Consider the following 20426-nt stretch of genomic DNA (forward strand, 5'->3'; position numbering starts at 1 on the left):
CCTGGTACCCTGCCATGGGCTCTGCTCTCACACTTTCCTTTAATCAACACTGCTGCAGCCTTTCCTGAAATAAATCCAGGCCAACAATCTTCTTTTCTGCCTGGTCTTGGGACTGGGTATTGCTATAAGCACAGTGGGAACACAGAGGTCTCACCAAGCCACGCTATGAGTTTGGTGGAGATTGCCTGGGTGCAAGGACACTGTCTGGTACAAAGGCACCAAGACAGCTGACAACTCCATCCCCTCTCCATTTCATCCACACAGACTCCAGAACAGTCTCTACTTTTAGAAACTTCCCAAGCATTTTGTGGTACCACAGAAAATGAAGGCAGTGAGGTCTCTGCCAAAGCTTGCCATACACAGCCCTCTGTGCCAGCACACACCAGGTGGTCAGCCATGCTATCACCAGCGTCCTGTCCTCTGCTTCCACTGGTGATAGCCATTGAAGCCTAGGATCCTGGAGAGGCACCTTTTTGTAGAGCTCCACTATACAGCTCTTCTGCACCTACAGCCACCTCCAGCACAGTCAGGAAGATCCTCCAACTCAGAGCAGCTCAGATTTAACATGTCATTTGAAGACAGAGCAGAAACACATGTTCTGCTTAGGTGACATACCCAAGCAGGAATGAGTGCATGATGCCTAAAAAGACTTCCAGGGCTTCCCAGACCCACTTCTCAATGCTCAGATTACATGTGCCTAGGGAACAGCTGTCTCTCCAACAGCCAGCCTCCATGACCTGCTTATTTCCAGCCAGAGAGCACTTCTGCCTGGAAATGAGCTACTTCCCACTGCTGATCAAGAACAGTAAGAAGCAATTATGTGTAATCACCTCCAGAGCAGAACCGGTCCTCAGAAGCAACACTGTGACCTCTTCACCTGCCAGAAGGGCTGTGTTCACTAGCAATTCCATTTTGCACCTATGCACATCTGCAGTCTCAGAAACAAAAACAGTAGACAGAATTGCAGTTTGCTGGGCTTCCAGGCATTACTTCAGTTGTGACAATCCATGATGCTGATCTCTGTATTTTTCCTTCTCTGTATCCTCTCTGCTTACAAATCTTTCTTTCAGTTGACAGGTGTTGTGGTTTAACCCAGTCAGCAGCTAAACAGGTCTGTTACGCATGCAACCAGACTGAGATTACATATTCCACATCCTGTTTCCCTCTCAAGAGATAATTCCAGATTAAATTTCTGTTTATGAAGATGTTTAATAGATCTCTGAAGACTCCATCATCACTGCAGGCACTCTGGATGTGGTAGCTATTTTTGTACATGATTGGATTTAGCCAATGAAGAAAGATCTTAAATTCATGGTAGCAACATGTAAGCTAGTGACTTTTGTTAGGGTAATACAGCGTACAGATAGCTGGGCTTGAATCCAGTCAAGGCTTCCTTATATACGCATGCTCTCTCTGCTGTCTGTTCCATTGCTTCCCACAGCTTTTTTTTTTTTTTTTTTTTTTTTTTTTTTGGTGTGTGGGGGAGTATTGTTCCTTCAGCCCCATGACAAGCATGCCACCGAGATAGGACTAATCTTCCTTGGAGGGCTGGAGATATTTTTTTTAGATACATCTAGAAACTAGGATGAATTTACACTGATGAGTCTATAGGTAAAACTGCAGTGCAGGTGAAATCCCTATCGGGCAGTAGCAAGTGCTGTCAGAGAACCTGTGCACTGCCCTGGGCTACATATGCCACAAGGTCCCTCAGAACCAAGGGATTGCCTGCATGGTCTTTTTTTACCACTTATATGATCTGCAGTCTTGGTTTCTCTATAGTGGTCCCACTTCACTGAAGAAGTGTGCAAAACAAGATAATGGCAATGATTGCATGTTTGAGGAGTTGTTTCTTCAAACACTGAAGAATTCCCCACTCTGTGCTTACATAAAATGGCTGTAAACCTTTTCTTATAACTGGGCTTTACTTTTTCCACAAGGATGGACAGAATTGGAGGCAGGAGATCTTGGTACACAACATGGATTGATTTTACAGTCAACAGTTATGCCTACCATTGATGGAAAACCTTTGTATTTAGAGTAGGAATTATATGGCATCAGGAAGCCTAAGCTGTGCTCCCTCCCACCCCCATGGATCAGTCAATGTGTGCAGTGAAATCTCATGACCCACAGATTCCCGTCTTTTGTAATTAACATTTTTATTGGTGACATGTCCCCCACCCCCAATAAATAACTAAATAAAAACATCTCACAGGGCATAAAAGCAACTAGATAAGATGCTGGTTGCTTTCAACAGACAATATGATGTGTAAATTATCAGTTCAGAAATCTACACAACAAAGCATATCCATCTTCAAGTGACTGGCTTTTTGTCTGTCACCCCTTCAGACCTGACACTGGCAAAACAGAACAAAAGAGTAAGAAAAGGATCGCTTTTTCTTGTATATAAGAGTGTCATTATTCCTCAAAGGACAGAGGGAGTGTGGGATTTTAAACATCAAATGCACCACACTAAAATGCAAGTTCTTTCAGAAGAGCAGCTCACCCAGTAAAGTACACTGTACATCTCAGCTGCAGCCAAACAATTCCATTGTCATCATAGATCTTTGGAAGCCGTGAATCTGTTTCAGTCAAGAAGACAGAGATCTGGATTATTATTGTACACTTATGTGGGAAAGAAATATATATATAATATATATTAAAGTGCTGCTTCTCTTTTTCAGTGTTTATTTTCATGTCCTGACAATGGTTTGCTTATTTAGTGTATTTAAAAGAGAACACTTTCAGAACAAGTTACTTCCTACCACAATCCAGCACATCCATATGTTTCCCTTTCTTCAATTTACTTTAATAAATCTTTTTTAGGAATATAATTTTGCAGGGGGCAGCAGGGAGGATTATATCTTCTACTGTGTTTTGAATTTACTATATTCTATGTCAAGTTAATTTCTGTTACAAACAGTCAATCTGGGAAATGACTGTGCTACCCTCAGTGCATTCTCCATTGCTTGCCTTCTTTGTCTTAAGTTCTGTTTGTGTTCACTGAAGACACATTGACTTGTCAAATGTCAGTGTGTGTGCTACCACTCAGAATCTGCACATTTGTCTGTGTGCTGCATCAAGCAAATGAGCAGTCAAATCAACTTCGACAAACTGTTGACATGCTTCAGCTTAAATAAGTGCCTATTGCACATACAGGTCTGGGGTTTTAAAGCAAAAATTAAAACAGAACAAAAAAAAATCAAACTAATTTTACAGCCTTGGTTTGAATAAAATTAGTTGTCCAAACAAATGATATAACTGATAATTCAATTTAAATTGCTCTGCTATCTTGACAACAGGCTTTCCCTAAGAGCCAGTATGTGTGCGTTATATTTTCAGACGCAATTATAAGCAGTTGTTTGCGGAAAGGAACAACCTTTCCGCAAACCTTTGTACCAAAGGCTGCCCAGAGAGGTTGTGGAGTCTCCCTCCTTGGAGATGTTCAGAAGCCGTCTGGACTTGGTCCTGGGCACCCTGCTGCAGGTGTTCCTTCTTGAGCAGGCAGTTGGACCAGATGGACCCAGAGGTCCCTGCCAACCTCAACCATTCTGTGATTCTGTGAGGGTGCTCATAATTGTCTTTGAGAACACTATAATAATGGAAAGATAAGGGATAAAGTTTAATCCTGAACTGTTATGTATGCTCTACTTTTAAACAGTTATTCATTATTCTCCCTGTGTTTTATTGACTAAGGTACTGGTCTTACATGGCAAGATTTTGGTAGCAGGGCACTGCAGGGGAGGGCTATGTGAGAAGAGCCCAGAAGCTGCCCCATGTTAGATAGGGACCAGTTTCAACCAGCTCCAAAAAGAACCCACCACTGGCAAAAGCTGAGCCACTGAGTGATGCTGGTTGTGTCTCCCTGAGATAATATTTATGAAAGGAAAAAACTGCTGCACAACAGCAGCTGGGAGAGAGGATTGAGAAACTGAGACAGAAGGAATCCTGCAGACACCAAGGTTGGTGAAACAGGAAGGGCAGGAGGTGCTCCAGGCACTGGAGCAGAAGTTCCCCCGTGGCCCACGGAGAGGACCATGGTGGAGCAGGCTGTCCCCCTGCAACCTATGGGATACCACAGGGGAGCAGATCTCCACGCTGCAGCCCATGGAGGAGTCTCTTCAGGAGCAGGTGATCTGGGGGGAGCTGCCACCCATGTTGGACCCATGCCAAAGCAGTTTGCTCCTGAAGGACAGACCCCATGGTACGGTGCCATGTCAGAGCAGTTCTTGAAGAGCTGCTGCTGGTGGGAAGCCCATGCAGGAAGGATGGCATCCCATGGGAGGGACTCCACGTTGGAGCAGGGGCAGAGTGACCATGAAGAAGCAGCAGATGAAGTGTAATGGGCTGACTGCAACCCCCATTTTCTTCCACTGCTCATGGGGAGAAGATACAAGTACATGGATGGAAGGAAGGTTATAGTTTGCTTTTCGTTCTCATTGCTCTAGTCTGTTAGCAATAGGCAATAAATTACATTCAGCTCCCTATGCTGTGTCTGTTCTGCCTGTGGCAGTAATTAGTGAGGGATGTCCCTGCCCTTATCTCAACCATGAGCTTCTTCATCATATTTTCTCCCCCGTCCTTCTGAGGGAGGGGAGTTGAAGAGTGGTGTGGTGGTGCTGAGCCATCTGCTGGCTTTAAACCACAACTATATAAATTCTAGGCCTTTTACAAAGTCAGTATCATTCGTTGCCTTTCAGAGATGCTACAGCAGAACTCTTCCCATCTATTCCCAAGGCCTAAAATGTTGACGGTCTTGTTTTGTACTGCTTTCATGAGAGCACAGATTATGCCCAAAGGCTCGTCTGCCCCTGTTCCCGGCCCTGCAGTTACACATCCCCCTCCTTCTCTCCTGCGGGTTTTGGCGCTTGGCCACAGCACGAGTCCGATCGAGACACCGCCCGACCTGACAAAACCGAGGAGTTCCTTCCCTCAGCCCAGCCCAAGCACCAGCACGAGCCCCGGCAGGGGCAGAGGGAGGTCGCGGCTTCCCCCCTCAGCCAGTCCCCGCTCCGGCCGCGCTGCCTGGAGCCACAGCCCCGCCTCGGGGCCGCCCCGTCGCCACGGCACCCGGCGGCCCCGCCACGCCGCGAGCGCGCAGGCGCCTCACGCACAGGCGGGCGCCCCGTCAGCGGCGGCCGCGCGTGCGCAGGGGCCGGTGGGGCGCTGGCAGCTGGGCCCGGCCGAGCCGCGCCGCCTCCGCCCGGCCATGTCGTACGGCCCGCTGGACCCCTACCGGCCCGGGGCGCCGCCCCCGCCGCGGGACTTCGGCGGCATCATCCAGACATGCAGCGCCAACGTGCAGCGCATCGCGCAGTACAGTGAGTGCGGCCGGGACCCGCGGGGGGGTGGAGCGGAGCCCGGCGGCCGCCGCGCCTCACCGGGAGCCCCCCGCGGGGGGAGCCCCGGCAGGGTCCCGGCGGGGCGGGCGGGGGCCGAGAGCCGGCCGGTGCGGCAGCTCCGCACCCGCCTCGCTGGGGTTTAACGAGAGCTGGCGCTTGTCAGCTGCCGCCAGCCCGGGCAGCGTGCGCGGTCGTGGCGTTTTTATCCACCCGCGGGAGCCCCCCGCGGAGCCGAGCCCAGCCGCTGTCGCCTTTGGGCTGCTGCTCCGTGTCTGGGTGCCTTCGGGTGTGACGCGGCCGTGTGGAAGTGGGGAGCCAGAGGTCCTCACCCCTCCTCGTTCCGGGCATCCTGGAGAAGCTGCTGCCGCAGGAGTTCCTGAAGGCTTATATTTACTTGCGACTTCCTCTTAAATTACCGAGCAGAATTATGCAAAGAAATGTTCTGCTGCCGAACAGTGTCGTTAACGAAATGGCGTTGCAGTTTCTTGGGCATATGTTTGTCGTTAGAGAATGCTGTCAATGTCGTAAGGTAGTCATTGAAATTCTGTTACTGATCACTGAAATACTGCTTACAAATTGAATCATTTCCAAAAGAGTTATTGATACAACCCCTTCCTAAACATGCTGCCTTTCTAAAAAATAGAATTAGCTGTCTAAATGTATGCACACAAAGGCAAGGTCAGTTGAAAATGTTTTTTCTACTGTAAGATGGTGACTTATCCAGTTTGATTACACAAAGCTATGAATGTTGCTGAGACTGCTTTGCTTCTCCTCGGTCATGTTTGTTTCCTCTTGGTATAGCCATGGCTGCCTGTAAAATTGCTCCCTAGTTTGCCAGATAACATGGCTTTTTTTTTTTTCCCTTCCATGGGACTTCTCTATGATCTTCTAGTTAGTTCAGCTTCTCTTATTTATTGTACGATACTCCACTGTCTCATGACCAGCAGCCTTCCTATCTCAGTGTGCCGCCTATCTCAAATGAAACAAATAGCCTTACAGTTTTTTATCAAGGTAGTTGGGAGCACACAGAACATCTGATTTACTATTATGGTAATTAACTGTGTTCTGCATTTATAAAAGACTTCCATTCAAACCTGAGAAGAGCAACTGAAGCCTTAAGCTTTCGCATTCCTCGTTTTATCCCTTGTAGGGAAAAACAGCAACCAAACAGTGGACACAGCTGAACTTTATTCCCTCCTTTTGGGAAACTCAGTAGAATTAGCACCTCACACAAAATGTACAGTGAACTGTTGGAGGGAGCTGGTAAAACTATTCCTTGCAAGGCTCTATGTTACCTAAACATCTAGAGGAGAGATTAAAATGCTGTAAATAATCTGAAATGCGTAATAGTCTGTATATGGAAGACTTTACAGCCTGAAAAAGTATTTTTAAATTGAAAACTATTGGCAGAGGAGGCTATCTATATTGATACTTATACCCAGCATCTAAAGAATAAAGGTGAAGAGCTCCAGCCTCGTTCTTTGGCCTCTTAGGGGCTTTTCTGTCATTTAATGTAGATTCTGCGCATTGTTGTTGGCTGAAATAAGCTAAGCACAGCAGACTGATCAACCTGGCACAGAGGAGAACAAAAAACACACTGCCTGGCATGGAAGTGAGACTTGTACAGGAATGTTCCTCCAAAGGAGAGAAAAAATAAATAGCAAAAGTATCTAGACGTTATAGCACAAATGCCACCTGCCTGGTCCTTGATATCCATACGCAGAACACAGTTGGTGCGTTATTTGTCAGTTTAACTTGACTAACAGTGAAATTATTGTGGTCTTGCTAGAAGTTGTGTTTGTCTCAGTGTGTTTGTTGTTAAACAGCTCTTCGCTGTATGAGCTAACAGAAGCCAAGAAACTTGTTATGCTTGCTGTATGCAGAAGTCAAAATCCTTGCCTAAATACTGATTAAATCATATTGTAGCTCCATCTGAATTGCCATTATTATAAGCTGCTGGACATCCCTTTAAAAGAATTGGCTGTTGTAGGAACCTGATATTTCTTTAGCAACGACTTTTGTTAACTGCAGTGGCATGCTCCAGGCTAATAACAGAACTTGCAATGGTAGGATCTCACTGAACTGCAAGTAAATTTTGTTAAACTCATTGGATATTTCAACACCATTAAGCTGTCTGTAGAACTATATTGAGTTGATCGTTCTTGATCTTGCCTGTCTCACCACTGGAGGGGATAGGATATGATGTCAGGATCAACCTGAGCCAACCAAGCACTGTACTGCTGTCGTAAGTGGTGCTCCTAACATCTTTATTTTAATAATGCTAAAAAATGTGCAGCTACAGCAAATGAGCTTGCTGATCTGTTCAAGTATAATCATCTGAGGTAGAGAAGAAGCGGTAGTTGCGTTTCAGAAAGGTTAACAGCTTAATGCTATTCATACTGTGGTTGCATGATACTTAGTGCCTGCACAAGGGAAACCGTCGAAAGAGAGTAATATGGTAAAAAGAGGGCTAGAACATCTCTTTGGCTACAACCTGATTTCAAATTGATGTAAGATAACTGTGAAGTACACCAGTGCTATCTGTTGTACTTGAAAGACTGTGCCAGTGCTGCAGCAAGTTTTGGCTATAATGAGTAGCATAATTCATATATATATATATATATATATATATATGTGTGTGTGTATATATAAAAATATAAAAAACCTGTTAGCAACCTGTGCAATTAGTTCAGATCCGTTTTTAAAACAGAGCACTAATATATTAAGCAATTTTAGAATATGTGAAAATGGCAACACAGTCATAGAATCATTGAATGGCTCGGGCTGGAAGGGACTTCAGAGATCATCTATCTCCAACCCTCTGTCCTAGCCAGGGATGCCACCCACTAGAATAGGTTGGCCAAGGCCCCATCCAGCCTGGCCTTGAATGCCTCCAGTTATGGAGCACCCACAGCTTCTCTGGGCAACCAGTTCCAGTGCCTCACCATCCTCTGAGTGAAGAATTTCCTCCTAATCTGTAATCTAAATCTCCCCTCTTTTAGTTTAAAACCATTCCCCCTTGTTCTATCACTATCTACCCAAGTAAAGAGTCCATCTTTTTTATAAGACCCCTTAAAGTATTGAAAGACCTCAATGAGGTCTCCCCAGAACCTTCTCTTCTCCATGTTAAACATGCCCAGCTCTCAGCCTTTCTTTGTAGGAGAGGTATGGCCTAAAATGCTGAAATAAGGTTGTTAGAAACAAATAACTTTGTTAGTTCCAAAAAGAGTGAGGAAAGAGGAGCATGGCATGCCTTTAGCTACAGGTATTTGCCTTCAGGATACGTACACCTCTCTATCATGTTCTTAGATGAAAAGTTGGTCTAGTAATCTAGAATGCATCTAAATGGGGATGTTTAAAATGCATTCTTTGCTTTAAATGCAAAGCATAAGTGGTGTTTTACCAGCCTGAGTTAAGTGAAATGTTAAGAGAAATCCTTCTTTAGGAGAAGCTGGAAGAATAACTTCAAAAGGAATAAAATACTCTAGAACATGTCTTACTAACTAATCTTGTGATCTCTTTATCATAGCTGTGCAGATAAAGAATTTGATGAGCCAGCTGGGAACCAAGCAGGATTCCAGCAAGCTCCACGAAAACTTGTAAGTATTAACTGAGTTAACTTTTATGTAGGTTCTTTTAGTTGCCTCTGTATTCTTAGAGAAACAGAATAACTTGCTTTGGGCAGATGCAATTTAATGTAGTCCTACAAAAAAAAAAAAGACTAGATGTGTTAAGTAATTCGCGGCATGTGCCTCCAGGACTCTGGAGAAGCCATTCTAAGCTGCTGGATAGGACTGACTAGAAACTGGTATAGAGTATCTAAAAAGGGTAGTAAAGTACAGCTAATGCATGGCTAATATACTGAGGACTAGTCTTAATAGCTTCACTTGTGGTTTAAAAGGAATGAATGGCATACTGGGTACTTAGTCCTCATGTAAGAGCAGTAAAAAGCAGCAAAGAAAAGTCTGTGCATCTTTTACAAACTTGAAAAGCATAAATAGCAAGTTATGAGAAGAACAATTTTTGGAGTAAGGAAATTTGAAAGCGAGTTCTTCCATTATCTCTTGTGTGACTGCACCTTGAAACTCTGAATATCCAACATCCCAATTTTTTTCTAATAGTGGATTTTTGGATAAACGCATGACTCACGGTGATAGTTCATGCTAATGTACATTGCATTTAGAGGATGTGATCAGAGTCAAAGAGAAAAAGGAATCTGCTTTCCTGAGCTGTTCAGGTGATTTAACCTGTACTTAATCAGTAGATCAAAGAACTAATCACTGGTGACCAAATTAACGTATTTCCACTCTAATTCTGTTGCGGAAATGGCTCTTCTTCACTAAGATGTGAGTGGTTGTACTCCACAAATTGTCAGCTGCCATACAAATTTAATACAAAAGGCTTAGATGGCTTATGCAGTTCATCTACTGCTGGACAACTTAGATAGTAATGCAGCCTGAATATGCCAATTCATGTGATCTGTTGGGCTAAATAGCTGCTTTTCACTTAAACGGACGTGGTGTAAGAATAGAATTATTAAGATTTGAGAGGTCTGGCTGAAAAGTTTATCCTAAAGGAACATTTCTATTAAAAAAAAAAAAAAGTGAAGTCTGATTGTTTCAAACTCCCCATTTCTAACCTAACACTGGGTGTGCTACTCCTATAGGCTCCACCAAGAGACATCTCTCCATATTGCCACATTTTCTGTTTGATTGCTTTGTAGAATTGTGGCAGTTAACAGGCTACTCAAGGAGTCAATCCCTTCAAGGGGGGATAACATGCTTGTTAATATTGAAGTGATTCCTTTTCCTTACTTTTTTTCCCTCCTAAAACAGTATATAGGTTGTGTGTCTGCAGTTGCTTGGCATGGAACAAGGTAGCAGAGGGAGAGAGAGATGCTGTCTGAATGTTTTTTCATTATGGCTGTAGTTAATAAAGCATCTGTCTTACCTGTCCTAAATTGTACTTGTGCTGCTGTGCATGTGGAGTACCCAGATCTGTTGACACATCTTATACCTATTAAATTCCAGTACAACTTGATCCTTGCTTTATTATTGTATTTTCTTGGTCTCTGCTGTTACATATACACATATGGCTGCCAAATGAAACTTGCAGTTCTGTTCTCTGAGAAGCACTAATCTTTCTAATAAACCACGTATTTCATGTACAAGATGATGTCTTAACATTATACTTCATGTAACCATTGGCTTCCTGTAACTGCAGTACTAATGGAGGTGCTGCTTCAGTAGATCCTTTTAGTAGATAGCTTTGAATCTTTATGTTGTGACTGAGTGGGGGGTTTAAGGCCTTTATTTGGAAAAGGCCTTGCATTTCTCAAAGTAGAAGCTGTTTCCATTACTGAAAAAGGATCCATAAAGACATGTGAACCCAGAATGCTTTCTTGGTTGATATTGTGAAAACTGAAATGCTCAGAGACTGCTTTTTTGGAAGAAACTTGTATAACTGCTTCTGAACTCTTATTTTAGACAACAGCTACAGCATTCTGCAAACTGCCTTGCCAAAGAGACCAATGAATATCTAAAGGAGCTGGGGTCTCTGCCACTTCCTCTGTCTGCTTCTGAACAGGTATGCACACAGAATTTACATGGAGGATGGGTTTTTTTGGTCCCTTTTTTCATTAAGCTAACTTAGAACACAAGTTCATTGAGCTTGAATTGGCACAGCTGAAAAGACAGCAGCCTTCTGCAGTGAAGACAGTTCTTGAAGTGGGAAAATAAATTAAGCTGGCTATGTCCTGACTATGACATTGAGGTTGGGGAGGGACAACATGACACTTTTCAACAGCAGCAAATAACTGTAAATGTTTATGGAGACCTGCATATGTAGATCTTTTTCTGAGTAAATTTCTGAAAAATACACTTGATCAGGAAGTGTTTGGTGACATGAGGGTGTTTTAGGAGAAGAGCTTAGTGCAAACTGCATGTCAATATGAAGTGTGATCCTGCAAAAAAGTTTTCCCTTGCATGTGATTCATTAGCTGTATTGGGGGTGGGAAGGAGCTCTCACTTTGCTCATAGTTGAATAAATTTGGTGAGGCAAGGATTATGATTGCTAAACAGTCCTTCATGGTCTCCCTGTGGGAAAGGACAGTCCTCTGCTGTTGAAGTTTTCTTGACTCTACTTTAAATCAGTACTGTGGTATTGATTTATATGCTTTTGTGATACTCTCGTGGGATGATCTGTGGTCAGCAGCTGTTTTCTTAGTAGATCTAATTCTGTATTTAAAGGTTTAAATGCTAGTTGTAAGCATGGCCATGTTTTGCATGTTTGTTCAGCAAGTATTTTTCAGTTTATCTCCTTTTGGTGAGCAAAATTGACATATGCATGTTGCTGAATGTGGCAGCAACTTCTGAAGGTAAATGAAACCTGATGGAGCTGTTCAGTCAAAATCTGTAGGAGCTTGTATCGTGTTGAGGATCTCTCCTGGCAGAGGGGCTATTGCTTCCAGACAGCTCAGATGAAAACTGCAGAGTATTATAAGGCTGCTGTAGCAGCTTATGCAGGGGAGAACTCATTGAAAATGCTTTTTTCTTAGACATCGCTGTTGAATTGATACAAGCTTGTTGAAGGATCACAATACTAGAAAGCTTGAGAACAGCTGTTCCAGAATACTGGAGCCCTGAGACAGCTGTTGTAAATCTCTGTAATGGAAAACATAATTGGCCTTAGTATTAACTGTCCTTGGGACAAGTTTTTTCCATAACTTCATTTTTCCCATAACTGGGATGTCACAACACTCAAAGGAGGTGATCTAGGGAAGCTAAATAACTTGATACTAAAGAAAAGATAAACTGAAATTGTTATTCTATCAGAACGGATATTCTGATTAAAATAACAGCAGGCTTGTGTGGCATGGCTGAGAGAGACAGCTCACTAAGCTGGGATAGTGGGGCGTGTTCTTGAGAACAGACAGCCCCACACATCCAGAGTTGTTCTGCTGTGCTCAGGCCTCCTTTGTGAGAAAGTTAAGGTGATAGCCTTACTGGGAAAAGAGAGTATTAAGACGAATTGGCTAAGTAAAGGAATAGAGGGTTAAAGTTTGTAAGTATCCAAAAGGTACATAATTAAATGAGGTAGATTACTGGAATGTGTTTTTAATAAACTTAATAGTGTAGAACTCCTCTCTAGTTCAGTCTTAATTCTCTGATTTAAATCTAGTTTTGTGTTGCACAAAACTTTTTTCTGCACTAACAAGGCGTAGACATTTGGTATGGCAAATGAAAATATGATGGGCTTTTTGTTCTCTCCAGTTCCAGATACAGAATGGTGGAATCAAAAGATCACTTGAATGGCAGCGTGTTTTTTTGATGTTTTGGAGTGTCTGGTTACAATAAGTGAATGGGAATATCTGAACACTTGTTTTTGTTTCAATTCTTCAGCGTCAACAGAGGCTTCAGAAAGAACGTTTAATGAATGATTTCTCCGCAGCCTTAAATAATTTCCAGGCAATACAGAGACGAGTATCAGAGAAGGAAAAAGAGACTGTAGCAAGGGCAAGAGCTGGATCCCGTATTTCTGTAAGTACGTCACTACAAAATTCCTACAAATAGAGAATTACAAGTGTTTTCAGAGATTTCTACTTGCCAGTCAGCTTCATATCTGCCTACTGACACATAACTGAGGCCTCAGTACGTTATTTTGTCATTCCAGATGTCGTAAGTACTAGGCATTCATTTTAATGTGCTTCTCCTCAACGTTAGTAGAAGAGGGAAGGAATCCTTGTAGTTGCAAATGTTGTGGAGGATGAGATGGGAAGTCAAAGTACAGCTAATAGCTTAGTTTTGCAGGCTGGTCTTTGACATCAGCCCTAGGCTATAAAGATTGAGGTTGATTGGAAGCTTACCATAACTTAAATTACATTTTAACCTCGCGCTTTATTTTATTGTAGCTTCTGTCTTGCTAGCATCTCCAATGTATATTCAAATATTCTCCCTATTCTCCCTGTTATGTTTTTACAAGAGCTCCTGTAGCTCTTAAGAAGTCATGATAAAAAGACCAGTGAAAGCATTTTTCTCCCCTTGTCCCAAGTCTTTGTATTAAGTATGCATTCTTAACTTGTACAAGGGAATACCTTTATCACTTGGTTTGTGCTCTTAAAAAATAAGTGACAGACAATGACACCTGATCTGAGTGAACAGACTCACTCTTCATCTCTCAGTTGCATTTGATATTTGCTGAGACAATCTAAATTTAAAAATTAAATCTGAAGATGAATCTAAGTCTAGTTTTAATTACCTTAAGTTAAATCTGAAAGTTGAAGTGACAGTAGCATTCTCAAAGAACTGTCTGGACAGTACATGCCTTTGTCTTTTAGATATGTCAGTTGGTTTTGCTGCTACTTCTGGTAGTCTACAAGTCTAATAACTCATTTATCTCTTCCAGGCTGATGAGCGGTTCAGAGAAGAACAGCTAGTTTCATTTGATAGGTAACACTTCTTGCATTCTTGTTTTTTACTGTTACTTATGTATAATTAAAATCATTGTAGTAAGGTATATTATTGTAACTTGGGCAAAGCTCTGTTAGCTAAATGAAAAGCCAAAAGATGTGAAATGCAATTATTACAGTACTTGTAATATACAGCATAGAAAAAAACACTAAGTGCATATGACAGTATTTTACTATACTTAAATGTAGGTTATTGATTACTGCCCCAATGGAAATAGTACAGTCCCTAAAACGTAGCAGTTGGAGCTTCTGGTTTTCTGGACTGAGCACGAGATTACCAGACATGTTTTCCATCACCATGACTCTTTCCACAAAGAGCTTATTCTGTACCTATTCTATAGGTTTGGGTATTATCTAGCAGCTAAGTTAGAGCTATTACAGACTAGTGTACAAGGCTGTCTTAAATTCAGAAGCCCTGGACATAATAACAAATTGATGTTGCGATGCACAACTCAACATTATGATAGCGTCAGATGCTTGTATAGTTTCTGCAGTAACAGCGCTTGCATAGCAAGTAAGTATGCAGCATATTTTATCAACTCTGTAGTGTGAGTAAAGTGAACTTTAGACACTCCAAAAGTTTGTGATTACTGTGTCAGTTTCTACTATATGTATTTTAGAAATGCAGGGTGAAATATGTTGGCCCTATCTGTATAAACCTCCTAGTGTTCCAACTCGAGACCTAGCTTACATGTCTCATCTACCCACACTCCCTCTGCAAACTGTGCTGCATCTGATCAGCTGTTTGGTATGCATCCCCTTTGTTAGCCCTGTGTTTCCATGTACTGAGTCAGAACTGAAGACCCCACATTGTTCAGTTATGCTGTGATGAGTTTGAAGGCCTTGCTTACTAAAGGAAGGGGAACCACCTAAGTACCTGTTCATGCAGAGGCCTTTGGCTCATTGAGATATAGGAGCATGTAGCAGCAGCTACTCCACTTTTAAAATTGTCCTTGTGTGCTACATGTCAGAAACTTCTGCCTTAAATACCTGAAAACCCTACGGTCATCTCAGAGCTGAATTCCAGTGTTTCAGCTGTCTATGATCTAGACATGTAGCTTGATTTGGTTTCTTTTTTATATGTTGTGTGATTTAGATTTCTATACCCAACAGGCATATTGTGACATTAGTGTTTTCAGGTACACTTCCCTGATGCTACACTTGAACTTCTTATGCAGAACACGGAGATGACCTTGTACTATGTGTGCTGTCTTCACTGCAAAAGTTTGTGTAACATACAGTTACAAAGTGCTGAAATCAAGATGGGGGTAGATGAGGTGCAGAGTTCTTTCTTAACGTCTCTCTTGGTGTGTGATTTAACTTGCAGTTCTTAATTAAACTAATTAAAATATACTCTTTATTCGTATCTCCAAATGCCAGATAGCAAGTGAGCATCTTTGAACTGACATGCTTCTCAGGTGTTCTTTTGTTCTGATAGTGTTGTGCTTGCAGGCTACTTTCCACCAAGAATTTCACCCTTATTGATCCCACCTTTTGGGGTGGATGGTGAGAGGAAAGGAAGGTACAGATATTAAAAAAAAAAAAAAAGTTATATAGCATTATAGGCAGTGGTCACATCCTAGCATAGAATATCATATGCGTGTACTGTTTTCCAGTTCCTTCACATTTCCTGGCCGGTCACTACTATGCAGTTGTTCCTGTTTGTAGTTGTCATAAATCTGCCTCTGTATCTGGTTGCAAGACCAGGAACTTGAGAGATTGTTTTGTAGGAGTCTTTTCAACTTCAATTCACTGTTACTTTTTATAAATTTAGTATGGAAATAAGCCTTTGCTGAAACAAACAGTGTCTTATTTTCTTTCCATCTCTTCCTAGTGGTGAAGATTGGAATCAAATGCAATCTCAGGAAGAAGATGTGGCAATAACTGAACAGGACCTTGAACTTATTAAAGAAAGAGAAACAGCAATCAGGCAGTTAGAGGTGAACAGTAGATTCTGCATGGTTAACAGTATTTGGAGATGAACCAAAGAAGTTGTGTAGTGCTAAATAATGGGATGGGCTGAAGAGACTTGAAGGTGGAGGAACAGAGTTCCTTGTAGGGAGGATTGATGCCAAGATCAATCTCCCTGCTCCTGTTGAAGGAGACTAGGTATATTTTCCTTCAGTGAAAGGAAAGATCCTGGTGATCCTTCAGAGGTGGTAGGAGCAACTCATGTCACAATGTCCATCTCAATTCCCTACCGTGCTAATTGTTAGTGGCATGAAACAAATAGTGAGTAGTGGGAACTACTCCCACTACTAGAGGAGCAGGCTTTGGTGTTAATCCTGAGTTGCATCAACAGTAGCATCAAGTCCCTTATGTCAGTAAATGATGGTATCTATTCTGTTATTTCAAGCAATGTTCAGAAGAGGTACTAAGAATGAGGCTTAGAAAAGCTGTAACCAGTGTTTGTTGTAACTTGTCAAATTTGTCTTCAGGCAGATATTTTGGATGTCAATCAGATATTTAAGGATTTAGCCATGATGATTCATGACCAAGGAGATATGATTGGTAAGTGTTTGGATAATAGGAAGTTTCTCTTTAGTTTAATGGCGTCATCTGCCTGCATAGTTCAATTTTTCTGATATTTTGTATAAAAAGTATCGTCATATTTCTGATATTTTTTTCTAAACAGTGAAGCTTTGAATTCTTTTGCAACACATTCTCTTATTTTTCCATAGATAGCATAGAGGCAAATGTGGAAAGTGCAGAAGTTCATGTGGAAAGAGCCAGCGAGCAGTTACAGAGAGCTGCCTATTATCAGGTAAATTCTATGTGCTTGCGTTATTATCAATGTACAGGTGAGCAATAATGGTACAGGCGTAGCAGGACACATATTAAGGATTGTATCACACCAAACGAGCTATTTAAGAACAGCTTGTGCAAGCTGGCATTCACACAAAATAGTTCTGAAAGGAATAGATAAAGTACTTAAGTCAAAAAAAATAGTATTGAATTTAGCGTTCTAATTCAGATGAAGGAACAGACAGACTATGCATTCTCTATATATGCTTAGCAAGTTAAATATTCGTCTCTTTGCCATTCTCAGGAGAGGGCAGAACAGTTCTGCTAACAACAAATTATCATGTTGTGCCCATCTTGTAAACATCAGCCAAGCCAAAATTACATGTAAAGATGCAAAAACAAATAAAATCTTTGCCCAGATTAAGGAAATTTCTGATGACCTGGTTTTACAGCAACTTTCTAACCACTCAGTTTCTATCCTGTAGTCTGACCTTCCTGTCCCATTCACTCTTTTGCAGTGGCTCTCACTGCTGCTTAAATCTCCTTTACAATGCTCATAGTTTTCTGTAGCATCTGTTCATTGTTGTTCATGGAAGTGCCTGCCCAGTGACAGGATGAGAGGCAGTGGGCACAAACTGGAACACAGGAGGCTCCATCTGAACACCAGGAAGCGCTTCTGCACTGTGTGGGTGACTGAGTGCTAGTAAGAGGCTGCCCAGAGAGGTTGTAGAGTCTCCCTCCTTGGAGATGTTAAGAAGCCATCTGGACTTGATCCTGGGCACCCTGCTGTAGGTGTTCCTTCTTGAGCAGGTGGTTGGACCAGATGGACCCAGAGGTCCCTGCCAACCTCAACAATTCTGTGATTGTTGTACCTTACGTGTGGACTTAGGTTCTGTGAAGGAGCAAGGGTTCTGCTGGAGTCAGTCCTATAAACGCTTCAATGCTGGGACTTCAGACTCCCATACAAAGTAGAGAACTGGACGCTCTCAAGCTATTGAGTGGGGAGATGCTGGAAAGCAATAGAATTCCAGTGCTGTTTAAGCTGCAAGGAGGGGAAGGTAGCTTTTGCCACCTGGCCACATGTAGTATTCCCTGTCTCCATGGCTTTCTTACTAATATTTCAAAACTTTTAATAAATCCAAGTCTGGAAGCTATTAGGCATATATTAGATGTGTTTTTCTGGACAGAAAATGAAGTATTATAACTAGTCTCAAATCCTTAAAGTTATAAATATTTGGTGTATGTAGACAGACTAGTTTCCTACAATGAATAAGATGATCAAAGCTGTAAAGTCCAGGTACAGTAACTATATATGAAATCATTTAAACTGTAGAAATGCGATGATACCTCTGCACCACTTCCAAGTTGCTATGTGGAGACTGCATCAGTGGACTAGTGTTTTTATTTGTTTTACCTAGAAAATCCAAATAGCTAGAGATGTTTAGCTTTCCTTTGAAGCCATGGGGGCATCGCTTTGGATGAAAAATATATGGTAGGCGTTAAATTCCCTTTCTGTAGCTAACTTGAAGTAAAGCTGGTGTTTTCTGTAAAAGTAGCAAATCTTGTTGCATTTTGACTTAATTGACTGTCTTGGACCACTGTGCTCCTAAGCTAGCTACATTTAGCTGCAGGATCATGCTGTTTAAGGAACATGCAAGTGTACAGACTGCTCTGGTTACTTCCGCTGAATAAGTATGGATATTGAGTACTCTAGTTCACTGAAGCTAGTTACACAGAATCACAGAATTTCTAGGTTGGAAGAGACCTCAAGATCATCGAGTCCAACCTCTGACCTAACACTAACAGTCCCCACTAAACCATATCCCTAAGCTCTACATCTAAACGTCTTTTAAAGACTTCCAGGGATGGTGACTCCACCACTTCCCTGGGCAGCCTGTTCCAATGTCTAACAACCCTTTCAGTAAAGAAGTTCTTCCTAACATCAAACGTAAAACTCCCCTGGCGCAACTTAAGCCCATTCCCCCTCGTCCTGTCACCAGGCACGTGGAAGAACAGACCAACCCCCACCTCTCTACAGCCTCCTTTGAGGTACCTGTAGAGAGCAATAAGGTCGCCCCTGAGCCTCCTTTTCTCCAGGCTGAACAAGCCCAGCTCCCTCAGCCGCTCCTCGTAGGACTTGTTCTCCAGGCCCCTCACCAGCTTCGTCGCCCTTCTCTGCACCCGCTCAAGCACCTCGATGTCCTTCTTGTAGCGAGGGGCCCAAAACTGAACACAGTACTCGAGGTGCGGCCTCACCAGAACTGAGTACAGGGGGACAATCACCTCCGTAGCCCTGCTGGTCACACTGTTTCTTATGCAAGCCAGGATGAAACATTAGTTACATTAACTGATAAAACTCTTGCTTCTTTGTCATCATCTGTTCTTGGTATAAGTGGCTTTTTTTCTTCTTTCATTAGAAGAAATCCCGTAAGAAGATCTGTATCCTGATTGTTGGTCTTGCTGTGGTTTCTATAATCATAGTCTTGATTATCTGGCAGACAAAAAAATGAAATCTTCACATGGAACCTTGTCTCATTGCTGAGAATTCCTTCTCCTCCCCCCAGCACCAACAGGCTGACTAGTCTCAGAAATGAATTGACCACCCTGAGAGAGCACAAGCTGGTACTACTTATAGTAATAGCAACTAATATTAGCAACTAATGTGCAGATAACTAGTATTTGGAATTAGTGAACCATGGAGACAGTATATATCAGTTTATATACAAATTATATTGTTTTATGTAACTAACATCTTGTGGTTTTGCTTTCTGTAATGTATTATTCACTGTCCCAACTGTACGCTGAAGTGTGATCAATAATTGGAGATGTCTTGTTTTTTGACAAGTGGCACAATCTTAACTTTTTATATGTGTAGGTAACTTGTTGGACTGGAATAAGAATGACATTCAAAGAGGGCACAACAATAATTTGCACTACCTTAATTCATCAGTTTCTAAAGTCTCCAGCCCCATGGTTTTTATTAGTCTCCAAGTGGCTGTGTTCTAAATTCAATTGAAGAGAGATGCCATTGCAGATCTGAAAGGCAAGGAGAAGTATGTATGGATGATAGTTGGAACCACTGTGTACTTAGTAACTGGTCAGTTTGGCCTTGAGGCTCACTGTTTTTAATTTCCGTGCATGGCTTTTTTTTTTTTTTTTGGAACACATAATTTGAGGACAGGGATGTCCTTTAACTTACAGTCTGTCAATGCAGCTTCCTTAGAGAAACTAGCTGACTTGTTATTAGACAAATAAATCTCTTCCAATGCTGACTCAAAGCACTAAAATACACAGTTTAGCTGCTTGGTCCTAATTGTTTTTTTCAGGGAGAAAACTGTGGAAATATAAGGAAGTGGGCATTTCCAGGTTTACAAGCCAGCAAGATAGATGAGTTATAGGTGAAATCTTGCATCTTGAAGATTATTGTAGTGTATTAGCAAATATTGTATGGCTTGTGAATGTCTGGTATTTTCCATTCTTTATGAAATAAAGTGCAGAAATTGGTTGGGTGAAGTGCTAGGTTTTTGAGACTGTGGATGAGCGTGCAAATGAAAAAGATTGCTGGTTCCAACTGTCTTGCTAGCAGAGCTGGACAGAATGTAGCAAGCACTCCTCACTGTGTAGCTCTGAACTGACGTGCACTGAGGGAACAGCAATCTGTCCAAAGCCCAACACAGTGTGGTAAATGCATCATACTGACCCATTTTGTATTTAATCCTTATTCCATGTCTCCTGTATAATAAAGTAAATGTGAAAGCTGGGAAGGGAGGATGTTCTCCCAATTGCACAGTGGTTTGCACTATTGCGCCATCATTCCATCTAATAACTGTTAATAAACACTTTTAAAAGCCTTTGTCACAGCTTCTTTCTCTTGT

General features: G+C 42.1%; 1 protein-coding gene across 1 annotated transcript; it reads left to right on the top strand.

Moving 5' to 3' along the window:
• Positions 1-5191: 5191 nt before the first annotated feature.
• Positions 5192-20402, top strand: STX12 (syntaxin 12). The gene is made up of 9 exons (XM_084496909.1): positions 5192-5318; positions 8869-8938; positions 10826-10925; positions 12740-12877; positions 13743-13786; positions 15641-15746; positions 16245-16317; positions 16488-16570; positions 18969-20402. Exons 1-9 carry the CDS (start codon positions 5207-5209, stop codon positions 19059-19061), a joined length of 819 nt encoding a protein of 272 aa, XP_084353035.1. The 5' UTR covers positions 5192-5206; the 3' UTR covers positions 19062-20402.
• The last annotated feature ends 24 nt before the right edge of the window (positions 20403-20426 follow it).

The sequence above is a fragment of the Aythya ferina genome (assembly GCF_964211825.1).
Source record: "Aythya ferina genome assembly, chromosome: 24".
Taxonomy (NCBI): Eukaryota; Metazoa; Chordata; class Aves; order Anseriformes; family Anatidae; genus Aythya; species Aythya ferina.

What these genes read in the sequence shown, in the direction of transcription:
- STX12 (XM_084496909.1), top strand. Translation starts at nt 5,207, where the DNA reads ATGTCGTACGGCCCGCTGGACCCCTACCGGCCCGGGGCGCCGCCCCCG. An exon ending in AGCAAGCTCCACGAAAACTT is followed by an intron (nt 8,939 to 10,825) that starts GTAAGTATTAAC and finishes CTCTTATTTTAG; the next exon opens with ACAACAGCTACAGCATTCTG. An exon ending in GAGCTGGATCCCGTATTTCT is followed by an intron (nt 12,878 to 13,742) that starts GTAAGTACGTCA and finishes TATCTCTTCCAG; the next exon opens with GCTGATGAGCGGTTCAGAGA.